General features: G+C 36.5%; 1 protein-coding gene across 3 annotated transcripts; it reads left to right on the forward strand.

The window, feature by feature from the left end:
- Nucleotides 1-7,581: 7,581 nt before the first annotated feature.
- LOC131144760 (ranBP2-type zinc finger protein At1g67325) lies at nucleotides 7,582-14,145 on the forward strand. 3 transcript variants are annotated; one of them, XM_058093608.1, is made up of 10 exons: nucleotides 7,582-7,805; nucleotides 9,100-9,145; nucleotides 10,925-11,040; nucleotides 11,646-11,922; nucleotides 12,337-12,404; nucleotides 12,718-12,763; nucleotides 12,883-12,992; nucleotides 13,238-13,262; nucleotides 13,339-13,490; nucleotides 13,762-14,145. In XM_058093608.1, the coding sequence occupies exons 1-10, from the start codon at nucleotides 7,797-7,799 to the stop codon at nucleotides 13,762-13,764; spliced, it is 852 nt and encodes a 283-aa protein (XP_057949591.1). In that variant the 5' UTR covers nucleotides 7,582-7,796; the 3' UTR covers nucleotides 13,765-14,145. The 3 variants fall into 3 exon arrangements, with proteins under 3 accessions (XP_057949591.1, XP_057949593.1, XP_057949594.1); XM_058093610.1 differs by lacking the exon at nucleotides 13,238-13,262 and having other exon boundaries at nucleotides 12,883-13,008; XM_058093611.1 differs by lacking the exons at nucleotides 12,718-12,763; nucleotides 12,883-12,992 and having other exon boundaries at nucleotides 7,611-7,805.
- Nucleotides 14,146-14,604: the final 459 nt, after the last annotated feature.

A 14,604-nucleotide genomic window follows, 5' to 3' on the forward strand; every position in this document is an offset into this window, starting at 1 on the left:
GCCCATGGTATAAATAGTCTTAAACCCAGGTTTTTATGCAGGAAAATCAGAAAATCTCTTCCCTCTCTCTCCTCTACAGTTTCTTTTCCTTCTCTCTTCGATTTTGGCTCCGTTAGTCTCCAGATCGACGATCTGAGGCCACCATGATGCTCTTGGAAAAGTTCTCTCCAAGTCTGTAGGAGAGATCATTGGTGGGATGAAGTTGGATTTGATCCCAAATTCAGGGTAAGGCCTTTTTATGCAATATTTGGCTTTTCAGTAATTGTAGGAAATGTAGTAGTCGAAGAAATAGTGATATTTTGTTTTGGTAATGTTGCTTTCAGGGTGTTGAGTGGGGAACCCCACAGGTGTAGGACCTGTCACAATAGGGGATTTTACCAGGAATCGGGTAAGGAAAACATGCTATGCTAGGCAATTCTATTATGATTCAGTACAAATCATATGTTTTAGCAAATTATTATTCAGACCATATATACAGTTTTCAAAGCCTGATAATATTGATATTTAGTTGTGTGACATGAGTTTAATATTAGATCAGCATAGGGTTTATAAAATTTTTAGAATACCATGATTTTCAGTATACGTACAGAAACTTATATTTTACAGTATTTTCAGAATATTATGATTACAAACCACAAAACCATAACATTTAGTTACTACAGTTAATCAGATACTTCAGTTATTCAGTTATGTAGATATCTCAAATATTCAGTTATTACAGTTTATTCAGATTGGTTTATATAATGTTATGGTCATTTCAGTTGTTACAAAATCATGGTAAAAGCAGTATTTTAGAAATATCAGTTATTTATATTTAGTATTAGATCCTGATGGATCATATTCAGCCAGCAGAGCACGGTACCGTAGCTATATCCAGTTCAGAGTGCAACCACTACTCAGATAGTATGTGGTATTCAGAAGTCGATCGTGCCTATGTTGTGGACAGGATCCCTATCAGATATGGGTTGAAGGGGTCGATCTGACTGTCGGAGTTCAATTGACTTACCCTGGTCGGCCAGCCAGGTTAGGTCCTGCCTTCGGGTCGCACAACCTTGTCATAAGGGCATAGCTGCTTTTTGGAAATTAAGATCCATTCCATAAATCGCATAGAGAATCCTTCCTAGATCCTCGCAGCAACGTTAGATCGTCGATTATAACGACGAACGATGAAGAGTTCTAGAAAGGGAGAGGGTTCTCGCAAATTCTAGAGAGAGAGAGAGAGAGAGAGAGAGAGAGAGAGTTTTGGATTTCTTAGCCAAGAAGCAATGAAATAGGATATTTATAGAGCCTTTAACTCGGCCAACCTCGTCGATGAGGCGGCGTCTTCGTCAACGAGTTAACCAAGCAAATTCGTCAACGTAGTAGTGACCTCATCGACGAGCCTGAGATTTTCGGATTTCCCAAACCTCTCAGCTCCTTCTCGTCGACTAGCCTCTGCATTTTGTCACCGAACAACAGAAGGGTCTTCATCGATGAAACCCTGACTTCGTCAACGAAGCCTGCTCAATTTACTGTTTTACCCTTTTCTTATTTATTTATTCCATATCTCACGGATCGGGTTCTTACAATGCTAATACATTCCCCTCGCGTAACTGTACTCCTAAGCCTGACTCTGGTAACGCAGACCGATTCTACCCCTAACGGGGTAACAATCAAGTATTCTAACCACACTCCAAAAGGTTAGTGGCGATTCCATCACACATTGTTTTTCCACAAAAATTACATTTTCAAAATTCACATCCATTTTTACCAGTTCGTAGCCGCACCCATTGCCGGTGGTTTTGGCAGGGTCGGGGTGTCATGACAGAAAACTTAGAAACAGTATTTGCCACCACATTGCCGGTCGAATCTGCATCTTCAGGTGTCAAGGCATAAACTCACACCTGCGTGGTATTCCTCTACCGGCCACCTTGGGTGCTTGGTTGTTTCCCCATAATTGTTTAGGAGCATACATATTACTAGGCGGCGCACCACATTCTCATGCCAGGTGACCAGGTCTACCACACTGATAGCAGTTGTTCATCCTAGCTCGACATTCCTCAAAATGCTTCTTGTTACATCTAGGGCAAGTAGGGTACACTCGACCTTTCACCTCTTGTCTCTGCTCTCTATTGTTTCTATCTCTCCACCATAGACCCTAGCTGGTACCTGCTCAGAATTCAAGAGGCGCGAGCCTCTTCCTTTGATTTTGCATCCCAGCATCTCTTTGCAGGCTGGTTTCTATCACTCTGGCTTTATCTACAAATTCTGAGAAGGTTTGGACCCAGAACGCCACCACCTGCTCATAGATATTATGTCTCAGGCCTCCCTAAAGTCTCATCACCTTCTTTTCCTCATCTAAAATCATGTACGAGGCAAAATGGGAGAGTTCAATGAACTACTGAACTGTCAAGTGCCCTTGGGTCAAATTTAGAAATTTCACTGCTTTAGCATTCCTAGTAGTAGCAGGGAAGTACTGTTCGAAGAATATTTCCTTGAAGCGGCTTTAAGTCAAAGCTATGGGTACTGGCATCTGTTCCTCCAGCAACCTCACCGATCTTTACCAGCATTTAGCTTCCTTATCATCTTAAAAGTAGCAAATGACACTTTCTGCTCCTCGGTCTTAGGAAGAACTGTCAATGTCTCCTCAATATCTTGGACCCAGTTCTCTGCCACGAATGGGTCGGCTCCTCCTGAGAATGATGTAAGAACCTGAACCATGATATATGGATTTATTATGTAAAAAAAGGATAAAATGGTAAATTGAGCAGGGTTCGTCAACGAGGCTAGGGTTCGTCGATGAAGGTTGAAGGCTCCTCGTCGATGAAATTTAGAGACTCGTCGACGAGGGAATGCCGAGAGGTTTGGAAGAAATTAAATATCTGGCTTGTTAATGAGGACGCCAATTCATCGACGAATCCACTCGGATCAAAGGCTTTATAAATGATATTTTTTGTTGCTTTGGGACTAAGTTTCCCTAAATCCTCTCTCTCTCTCTAGAACTCGAAGGAACTCTCTCTCTCTAGATTTCTTCGCCGTTCGTTGCCTGATCCATAAATCCAACGTTACTGCGAGGATTAGGGAAGGATTCTCTACGTTTCTAGCGGATCGAAATCTCGTTTTGAGCATTTTTGGGTTTCGGGCTAAAATCGAGGTAAGACTCGGTTTTCATTTCTGATTCAGTATATGTATTGTAGTACGAATTGTAAGCATGTGTTGTACTGTGGTTTGTAGGTTTTGGAGTCTCAGTTCGTAGTTTTGGGGACCGTAGAGTTCATAGTTTTGGGGACCGTAGAGTTCATAGTTAGAATTCGGGTTAAGGTAAGGGGATTCTGTTTATATCAATTATTTTTTTGAAATCAGGATCGGTAAGCTAGTAGGCTACGATTGTATGTATGTTTTGGTAACTTATTTAGGGAAATCTATCGGATAAAATATGGGATTTTTGGGTTACAATTTTTGGAAAAATTTGGGGACTACGGGTATCATCTTTACTTTGTTTGGAAAACCGTTCGTTTTGTTTTAACTGTATTATTGAGATGACTGTTATCTATACTTGCACAAATTTATACTTTAAATGGAAAACGATATGATTTACCATAAACCAAATAAGTGTGGTATGTATGGTGGAATGTATTTGTTTCAGGTATTTGTAAAACAGCTTTGTGGCGGTTAATTACCGTACGCTGAAATGTATAGGAACATAAGTTCCAAAATGATTCCAGGTTTTGTGAAATCGGCTAGGGGTGGCTAATTACCGTACACCGAACAGCTATGTAGCGGCTAATTACCGTACGTTGCGCTATGTACCGGTTAACTACTGTGGGCGAGAGTGGTCGGCTTTATATCAGGGGTGTGAAATATCACCAATATGTTGTAGCTGGTCACCGATGGGTGTGTTCTACACTATATGGAGCAATATAATCACTGTGGGCCTCGGTCGTCGCAGCGTAGTTGCGTATGTCGCAATGTAATCATTGTGAGACTTAGGTGACCTTGTGTAGTTGCGTATGGAGCAATGTAATCACTTTTGGGCCTCGGTCGTTGCAGCGTAGTTGCGTATGTAGCAATGTAATCGCTGTGAGACTTAGGTGACCTTGTGTAGTTGCGTACTAGTGTGACGACACTGACCGTATGTTTTGGGTATTGTATGTACTGGAATGGTTTTGTGAAAATACTGGAACTGTATGTAACTGTATAACATTGTATGGAAATGTTTCGAGCTGTATCGTATTTTATCGTGTTATGAAGTATGTAAAATAACACTGGTATGCTACACACTGATATAACCTGTTTTCTTCCTTACTAAGAGGTGTCTCACCCCGAATGTACGTACAATGTTTTTCAGGTCCTTCGGGTAGCCGAAATTAGCATCTTAGCATCTGGAAGCGGGGGTGTTGTTAGCTACTGCTAGTACCTGTTAGGTAGGATTTTTGGTATCCACGTGGTCAGGAAGGTTTTTGTAGACACCTGGGGTATGCTTGGTATTATGGGAATGTATATCCTAACTTGTATAGACTCTAGTATGATATTGTATATGTATAAAAAGACTGTATTCCGCTACATATTTTGATGAGTATGAATGTGTATGTGTATATGTATGTATATGGGGCATTCGTTCACCCCACGAGGTCGGACCCTCTTTTGTGTTGTATCATGTATGTTTTAAGTTGATAAAGAGACATGTTAGGTTACTAAAATTCACACTTGGGATCCACTCGCGGGTTCGGGTTGTGAGAACGATGAGGGATTCATATAGGTGAACTGCTCAATCGTGTAGTCCTGGTGAGCTGGTGGGTAGCCTTGTTCCCCTAAAATTCTTGCTATCTCTACCATAACTTGCTGGGCGACACTACACAATACTGCATCAAAATCACTGTCGCCCATACTAGAAGGCCTCGCATCATTACCACCACCAGCGTGTGCATTGCTATTCCTAGGGTCCATTCTGAAATAAAACAAAATAGTATGAGATTCCTAACTTCATAACACAACTAATACATTTATCTAAGAATCATAAGATATCCTCAAACAACCAATCAACTTAATGTCCTTATTTCCCAATTTAAGGTTTAGTCTTACTGCTCATAAACAAAAACTAACGATAGTTTACCGTGGTTTTCCTGAAACCGTAGTTTTAGGAAAATCATAGAAACCACCATGGAGTTCCTGCCTCCAGGCTGCGAGACAAAACTCTAAATTCTAATCTTATCCTCCAGTAATGACTTACTAAAATCCTGATCTACCCCTTTCCTACCTTTACCAATATCCATTCCTATACTCTAATATTGTTTTTTATTGTGCACTAAAGTCTACAAAACCTAACAACCTAAGCTCTGATACCAAACTGTAACGACCTAAAAATTTTGCTATATTTTTTTTCCATATATTAAACTCTGATACCATGCTATAATATCCTGAACCCTAAGTGGGTATCAGTTGACCTGTTCATCACATATTTTTACCATACAATGGAATCATACACATAATATCCCAAATACAATACCAAAGCACTAATGTCATCATAATTACATAGGTTACTCTCCAAAAATAATACTACAATACGACCCCCAGATGTATCAAAAATATCACTATATACATAACCGATCTCACCAACACTTACTATAAATAATACATTTATGTCCTGACGTGTAGCTCTAGGCCCGATCCCCTCGAGGTCCTAAAATGTTAAAATATTTATTGGGGCGAGACACCTCTCAATAAGACAAAATAAATTATTGTCAGTGTGTGGCAGATGAATTTTACATATTTAAACATAGCTATTAATTAAACTGTAACTGAAAAACATCTGTATAACAATCATAACTCACACCTATACATTTCAATGTACATATTTTATACTCAAACATACTTTAACGTAATAGATAATTCTGATTTCATAAAATTACATATATACATACGATACTTCATTTTCTTTCCCTTGGTTCTATCATAACATTATGAATTAACCCCACATGATCTGGTTGTACAACCCGAGGACTGGACTTAACCATGGCTAGCCTACCAGGCTAAGTCGAACATAACATAACTACGCATGATTGCCCACCCAACTCGGTTCGCCTATCCTACGCTTCTCAACACTTCTTGAGTTGACACACAGTGGGTATCCTACGCTTCTCAACACTTTGAGGCTAATCAACTTTGACACCAATACTTTTTGAATAGTGTGGCAGCACTGCCGACTACACACCCAACCTGGTTCGCTCATCCTACTCTTCTCAACACTTCTCTGGTCAACACACGGGGGGATTACACTGTCTGATCTTACTAGTTAGCTATGATATAGTGTTTTGAACATAATTAGTCCATCAGGGTTCTAATATCATAGTACAATTTATAATATAACTGTTATCGTAATCTCATTTCATACTCATTATTTCATATATCTGTATAAATCATGTTTTCATTGTTACATCATATCTGTCAAATCATAATCGGTATAAAACCGTCATATCATTACTGTCTCGGTATAACACCGACATAACATATCATAAATCGACTTAAAGTTGTCATTTTATAATTTAGCATAAATCTGTCATGTCAAATTACTGCATAAAACTGTCATATCATATTTTCATCATATTCATAAAATTCTAAAATCAGTATAAAGTCATATACATAACATTTCCTGTTCTCAATATAAAATCATATTCTACTGTATATCATCATAAAATATTCTAATTGTAATCGTATAGTCATTTCTCATGCCACACAATTTGAGTAATAATTCTCAATATACTAATTACCTAGGAAAAATATAGGTTTTGTTGAAAAATAATAGATAACCTTTTCTAGGGTTTTCTCAAACTTATAACACCAGGTTTTTCCCAAATACACATTTAATAAATAAACTATAATTTTCATACCCATAAAATTATTCAGAAAATCATATACAATATTCCAGTAATCACATACCATGATTTAAGTGGGTGAATTTCTAAAATATCTAACATAATTTATTTCCCCTACCTTGGTCCTAGAGTGGTGTTTATGAAGTCCAAACCTAAAATCTGCTCCAATTAACTTGCTAAGGATCGAAGTCGGGACCTCGTGGTGGTGTTTGATAATCGATTTGACTGAATATTGGGGAGAAATTGAAAAGTGAGAGAGAGAGAGAGAGCAACCCACAACCCTAGAGAGAGAAAGAGAGAAAGTATGATTTCCCCCTAAGAAAATGAGTTGTAGTTCGATATATAGGCCTTTGTTTCAGACAAAACTGTCGACGATTTTTTTGAAACCGTCAATGGTTTGGTTTTTAACCAAACCAATTTTTACTATTTTACTTTTACTGGGTCGCGGTAACTCAAAACTGTCAACGATTTTCTGAGTCTCCATGAAACCGTCGACGGTTTGGTCTACACCAAACTGTTTTCCTCATTTTCTTTTATTATTATTATTATTATTATTATTATCATTTTTTGGTACCCCACATAAACAATTACTTTTTTAAGTGAGTGAAATAAATATTTATATAAAATTAGTAAAGAGATTTAGACAACATCAAATAAGGAATGCGTGTAGGTGGGAAACCAAAGGTTCGATAGATGGGCCGATAAATGGGCTTGGGCTCTCCAGCTCTTTACTTAACGGATTACGGTGGCCAAAGGCCCATATAATTTTCACGGTGTACGACCGCAGACGGAAACCTACATCCGTAAAACCCCTTCGACATTCATTCACCTTCTACTTTTGCATCTTCTGCACTTTTCCTCCCGAGTCCACCTTCTTCTGGCAGACGGCGAAAATCTGAAATCTCTTCCATCGATTCCAAGGCCCGATCTTCTCTCGCCGTCGCCATGTCTCAGGTAAATGATCTTCTCCTTCTTTCAAAATTTCATTGTCTTTTCGGTTTATCGAATCGAATCATCTCTTACACCTCTCTCCACATTCGAATTGTTTTTTATTTTCTATTGAATGCACGTAGGGTTTTCATCGAGCCTATTTTTCGTCTAGGGCTCGCATTTTACCTATTGTTCAACTGATTTGGTTTCGTTCGATAAATGAAGCTTCATTTCGTTGAATTTTAGGGTTTTTCTGTATGCTGTTATTGATTGTGGACATTAGTGTTTTAGCATATATTGTGGTTTGTCGTTTTAGGGCTCGCTTTTTTTTTTTTTACCTGTTGTTTACCTGTTTTCATTTGGTTCAATAAGTGAAGCTTTCATTGAATTTTAAGGCTTTTTGGTTTAAGATGTTATTGACATTTGCGTTTGATTGTTGCTTATTTTGGCGTTTATGGCTCACATGTTTACTGATTGTTTACCCGTTTTGATCTCATTTGACTAGTTAACCATTTGTTGAATTTTACCCTATGTTTGGAGAGGCCTTCATTTGGATTTGTATTATATTTAAATAAGATGTAATATAAAATTATTTTGAAATTTGTCCAAATTCAAATCTAAGGCCCAAAATCCATGTTCTCAAATGCGATGCTGGGAACAGATTCCCAAAGCATGTGAAATTATATTTCACACTTTCTAATAATTTGCTGCTGCATTAGTTAGGTTTTTCAGTCTTTCTTTCTTGAGAGCATGATTTTGAGTTTGTATTTGTGTGGATTTGAATGAAACTCGTACAATTTTGTACTGGGTTAGGTTTTGTCCAAATCCATAAAAAGTCCAAATCCAATGTTTGAGGTCAAGTTCTCAAATACTGGATTCGTGTTTCTATGTGAGTTGTGCTATTTGTCACAAGAAAATCATCACAAGAGAAAATCAAAGTTATGTGACACCCCATTTGCTAGAATTAACTGACTTTTTTAACCTGAATAAATTATAACAAATTGTGAGAGGGCACATCACTTGTAAACCTTTTTTTTCCCTTGTAATTCTGTTCTTACGAGGAATAGAGTTTTCCTTTTCATGTATGCTGTTAAACAGATTTCTGCAGCATGTGAAATTATGTATGTTTTCTAATTATTTCATTGCTGTACTAGTTTTTGCTCCTCACCCCACTTCTACCCCCCCAGCCTCCGCCCTCCTGTTTGGTTCTCAGGAGGATATCTTGTCCATCTTGTAACTCTCTTTCTCACTTTAACATAATTCCTTACTTACCCAATATATGTGTTTGTTTTATATTAATTTCTTTGGGTTGGCTCAGGTGGATAACAGAAATTCTTCAGCATCCAAGCGTGCTCGAACTGATGGTATTCAATTCTTTGTTTTTTCTGCCCATTAGTTTATGATTTTAATTTTTTGTATTTTATCCTTTGGTTAACTTGACAAAATTATTTCCTTTAGTGAACCTAGGACCATTACATTTTCATGTACCAAGTTCGGTGATGGCTGTAACCCATGCTATAGGTTAATTATAAGCTCAAGCTGTGGTCTCCCCCCTTTCCATTTTAGGGATTTTTTTTTGCATGTATTTTTGGTGTTAGCATCACTTCATTGGCTCTAAAACTTTTTTGTATTTCCCCAATGTTTTAAAAGGCTTAATTGAGGCTTGCCTCATGATTAGGGAATGCACAAAACACTTTGAAGCATAGTCTGAAATAAGTTAAATAACAAACTCTAGAAAGCCAAGTTGGAAAAAGGCTCAGTTTTTTGTGTTTTTTTTATATTTTTATTGTTTTATGCATTATATTTGTGATAATTTAAAGTTAGATATGGCTACAAAAGTTCAACTAGATGCATGTTTGAATGAAATGCCCTAATTTGAGTTGACCTCTAAAACTCTTGAAATTGACCTTTGCAAAGCAATTGCAAGTTGCAACCTAAATCATGGAGAAAATTTGAACTTTGTATTGTTAGGCTTATAGTTATCTCTGGAATTATTTACTTACTGAATTTAAGTTAGTATTTTTTGAATGGACAACCAGTAATTTACAAATTATTTAATTTTTTAAATATGTTTTCTATAAAATTTTAATATTTCATTTATCTTAAATATATATGCATATATTTTTATCGAAACAAAGGATTTATCTTGATTCTTATAAAATGCCACGTCCTTATGATTAGAATGCCATGCCTGATGCCTTTGTCTTTCTAAGGATTGGTTCTTATAATTTCTGAGGTGTTGAAAATAATTGTGAAAATGCTTGGAGCCTGTTTAGTTGTGGAACACATTTTCCATTTTTTAATTTTTGGTTTTCCAAAGAATTATAAAAATGTTAGCTTATGTTAAAATTTTTTCAAGATTCGTATTAAAATGGTAGAAAATAAGGAGTTAGTCTGAATGTTCAAAACAATTTTTCATTTTTTATTTCTAGATTTAAAAATAATCACAAAAAGACAACTTGTTTTTAATTTTCCAAAATTTATGTAAGGTAATATTTGGAATCATGGATTTTGGGTCTTGTATTTAGATGTGTGTGGATTTAGAAGAAATGTTATTCGTAATACACACAAATTAAAGTCCAATATTGAAATTCATGCTCACACACCCAAAATAAGATTTAGAAATCTGAAAAATAATGAAAAGATGTTTTCTAATTTTTCAATATAAATTTGAAAAATTAGATAACAAGGTGACATTTTTGTAATTATTTGAAAAATTAGGTTTGACCAATAAAACTATTTCCATAAGCAAATAGTGCGAAAACGTTTATTATTATTTATTTATTTAATGCAAATGTTGAAAAAGTGAAAAATTAGCTAATTATTTTTGTAATTGTTTGGAAAACTAAAATGGAAAATGAAAACTATTTTTCACAACTAAACGGGCCCTTAGTAATTTTATTTTTATTCAATCAATGGGGAGTAGTTTTAGGGAGTGGTATGATTTAAAAAATCCTTACGCTAGCACCATCTCCCACATGAATGTTTGGATTTGGATGTCTATGCTTCCATATAATATTGCTAATGCTCCCCTAGATTATCTTTTGGGAAATGTATTTTTTACCCATCACTTTGTGTTGGTTCCAATATTTATTGATTGTTTTGCTGTGATTTGTATTCATCAGTCTCTTAATGTTCTGTAGGTAGCCGTAGGGAAGATGATTGGACCTGTCCTAGCTGTGGCAATGTCAATTTTTCATTTAGGACAACTTGCAACATGCGCAACTGTACACAGCCAAGGCCAGCTGATCATAACTCGGTACGTTGTCAATCATTATACATCTGTAATACTTGTGATCTTGTAATTTGTACTCTCAATTCAGATTCAGGAGCAATTAGTGAGATGTAAAAGTTGGTGATGATTTACATGTGCTAAGGTAACAGCATAATTATTCAGAAATCTCGGAGCTATAGAAGTACTACGGCCCCAAATCATTTCTTCCTTTTCTCCCTTTTGTTTGCTACAATAATCGGATGAAGGAGGAATACCTTGATTTTTCTGTTAAAAAAATAAAATTTGTTGAGTTGTGGACCTTGAATTACTCTCTAAATGAGACATTTTGTGGAAATGCATGTAATGGTGGTGTAAGGATGTTTGGGTTAGTTGTCTGGGGTTCTAAAATTAATATTAAGTGGGTTTGCTATGATGTGCATTTAAGTTTTACCTCTCTCTCTCTCTCTCTCTCGCGCGCGCGCGCACACACACACAAAGTCATTTATAACAGAAAGTTAAGTAGTTCAGTTATGACACAAGCTATATTGTGTTTCACATTTCATTTTGATTAGGTTATGCGTTTTTTTTTTTTTTAAATATAATTTTTGTTTATTCCTTATTATAAAAAATCTAATATTTTTTATTCACAGAAATTTGCGGCCAAGCCTATGCAGCCTCCACAAGGTTATTCATCTTCAGCTCCCTATGTTGGTTCTGGTGCACCATCTTCTATGTATTTGGGGATGCCGCCACCATATGGTTCTTCTCTCTTCAATGGATCAAGTATGCCACCTTATGATGCTCCATATTCTGGGGGCTCAGCATATCATTACAACTATGGCAACCGCCTGTCTGCTGGCAGCCCTTATCGACCGCTCCATTTATCTGGACCAGCACCTTATTCTGGGGCATCTATGATGGGGAATGGTATGCACTGCCTCCTTGCCCTTATTCTCTCACAAAATTAGTTCTTTTTTCTTTTTTTTTTCCTGATAAAAATGTCCACGACGTTTACATTGTTTTTAAAGTTATGTTCCATACTATTGTTCTTGATGATTTTTCACTTTCAGTTCTTAGTATCCACATTTTTCTCCCCCTCCAAAATACTATATTTGATCCATATTTTTTAAGTGCAAAGATGATAATTGACTTGTTTGATTTAATTATTAATTTATTAATTAACTTCCTCATTTGTGGGATTTGCAAGTTTGCAGCTATAATCTTCTTTCTTGTGTAATGCCGTATACCTACTGGAAGAGCTTCTGCAACCTTCTAATGTTGCATTTCTAAAAAGGATTGTTTTCATGTTTTTTTTTTTTTCTTTTCTCAATTTTGTTTCAGGTGGGATGTACGGTATGCCCCCTTTGGTGGACCGATATGGCTTAGGTATGCCCATGGGCGCTCCTATGGTATGTATGAAGTTCATTGTTGTTTGTAGGATTGGATTGGGAAAGGAAAAACTGTCTACATTGAAGTTAATTGGCATAAGATGCTTTGCTATGATGTCTTTGAATGTGTGCCATGGTTTAATTCATGCTTGCAGTCAGTCAAGTATTTCTATTAGCAACGTCCTAAATGTATTTTTCAGTTTTAAATGCTAGTCTAAAATCTTTCCCTTGTGCATGTGTGTCCGAAGCATACTCTGATATGGGTTTATTTTTGGGCATAGAATTTCTTTGTCATGGATGTGAGATAGAATTCACAAGTGAAATTTATGTGTAGGGACCAAGGCCAGGATATTTTTCAGATGATAAACCTCAAAAGAAAGGTGCATGTTTGTCTTTAGGATGCTTAAGAATTCTGATCCCATGATTTAGGGGCAACTTCTTTATGTATCAATATTTTTCATTTTAAAAACTCACACCCCTTTCTTTGATAATCCTCTAGAAGCAACACGTGATAATGATTGGACATGCCCTAAATGTGGAAATGTCAACTTCTCCTTTAGAACAGTTTGTAACATGAGGAAGTGCAATACACCAAAGCCTGGATCCCAGGTTTGTGCTTTCTTTAGTATCATTACACAACTAGTTTTTTATTAACATTGACATTGTATGATATAGATTGTCACTAAATATGCTTCTAGCAATAGCATTTTATTATTTGGTGGGTGATTGAATTTAAAATCTGGATATTGTTCTGAGTCATGCTGTTACTTTTAATAGTCATTTTTCACCAGATTAACAAAAACTAATTTAAAATTTTATTGATCTGTAATATTATTTTGTTTTGGCAAATACAGGCTGCAAAATCTGATAAGAATTCTAGTAAGTACCACTAAACCTGCTGAAGTTGTTAGTTTTATATCTTAACCATGATGCTTATATATGCACCTTTTTTCAGAACAAAAGATGCCTGAGGGAAGCTGGAAGTGTGAGAAATGTGGCAATATAAATTTTCCCTTTAGAACCAAGTGCAACAGACAAAACTGTGGGGCTGACAAACCATCTGAATCAAATGAGTCCCCATCAGCAACTGAAGATGAAAATGATCAGGTTTGTAGTGTGATGCGTTCCCTTTGTACGCATGTTTGTTGCTTCATTGTGTTATATTTTAGGTCAATTTTCTCTGTACACTTTACAAACTTGGTAAACATTCAATATTACAAGAATCTTCAGTTGAAGATCATTTTTGTTTTAGTTTTGGTAGTGGTTTTAGTTTTTGTTCTTTCTTTTTCCTTGAATAGGTTTTGCAGTGCTTATCTTTTTATTATATATGTGATTCTACCATCTCATCCTATTAATTTGCAATTATCTACTGTTCCAGTGAGTACTAGGACATGTTTGAGAGTTGAGAAGGTCCAGAGTTGTCCAGCATTGCTCAGTATGGGTGTCTGAAAGTCAGTCCTTGTCGTCTTCATGTTGCAGCGGTTGTCGAGTTACTCTGCCTTCTCTTGATCTTTATGTGTCAAGTTGTTGTATTAACTGCAATGGTATTTATGGTCTTTATGGATCCTTCAGATGCATCATGTGTCAGCCAGCTTGGTCTGGCAAGACGTTATAAGGTTGGTTCTGGTTTCCTATTAGATAGGGTTTTTAAACTACTTTTTTTTGGAATTAACTCATCTATTCCGGTCGGCATGATAAATGTACACTTGGGCTATGTGCTACTAGTAGCTTTTAGGATACTGCAGGCTTGGCTTTTCTGGTATTCATATGGTTTTAATTGTCTCTATTTAGATTCGTCTTTGATTAGATGTTCCGCTTAGAAGAGTTTGGATGTGCCCAAGTGTTGGACTGGTAATTAGGTTACCATTTTAATTTGTGGGATGAAAAAAATGCAATGCCAGGTCAGTTGCATTTAAGAAGCATGCATTCACTGTTTATTGTGGGGGAACACATTCAATGAATAGTCTAGTATGGTATGGGCCTCAGTAACAAGGGCATATGTATGGCCGGGGTTGGGGTGGGGCTTGGAACTATTTCAAGACTGTTCACTGGACATGGTTGTTTGAAACTTTGATGAGCAATGCTCAGATTGGTTGTGTACAATTTCTGTTGCATCTCTACTTCTATGTGCCTTAGTTGTATCATCAGCTCGATTGTTAGATATTAGAATGATCTTCACATGTCATATTTTGCTTTCCATTTCATCCTACCTAGCCTCTTC

This window comes from Malania oleifera, chromosome 12 (genome assembly GCF_029873635.1).
Source record: "Malania oleifera isolate guangnan ecotype guangnan chromosome 12, ASM2987363v1, whole genome shotgun sequence".
NCBI classification, from domain to species: domain Eukaryota; kingdom Viridiplantae; phylum Streptophyta; class Magnoliopsida; order Santalales; family Ximeniaceae; genus Malania; species Malania oleifera.

Coding starts and splice junctions, on each gene's coding strand:
- LOC131144760 (XM_058093608.1), top strand. Junction 11,041..11,645: donor GGCCAGCTGATCATAACTCG/GTACGTTGTCAA, acceptor TTTTATTCACAG/AAATTTGCGGCCAAGCCTAT. Junction 11,923..12,336: donor GGCATCTATGATGGGGAATG/GTATGCACTGCC, acceptor ATTTTGTTTCAG/GTGGGATGTACGGTATGCCC.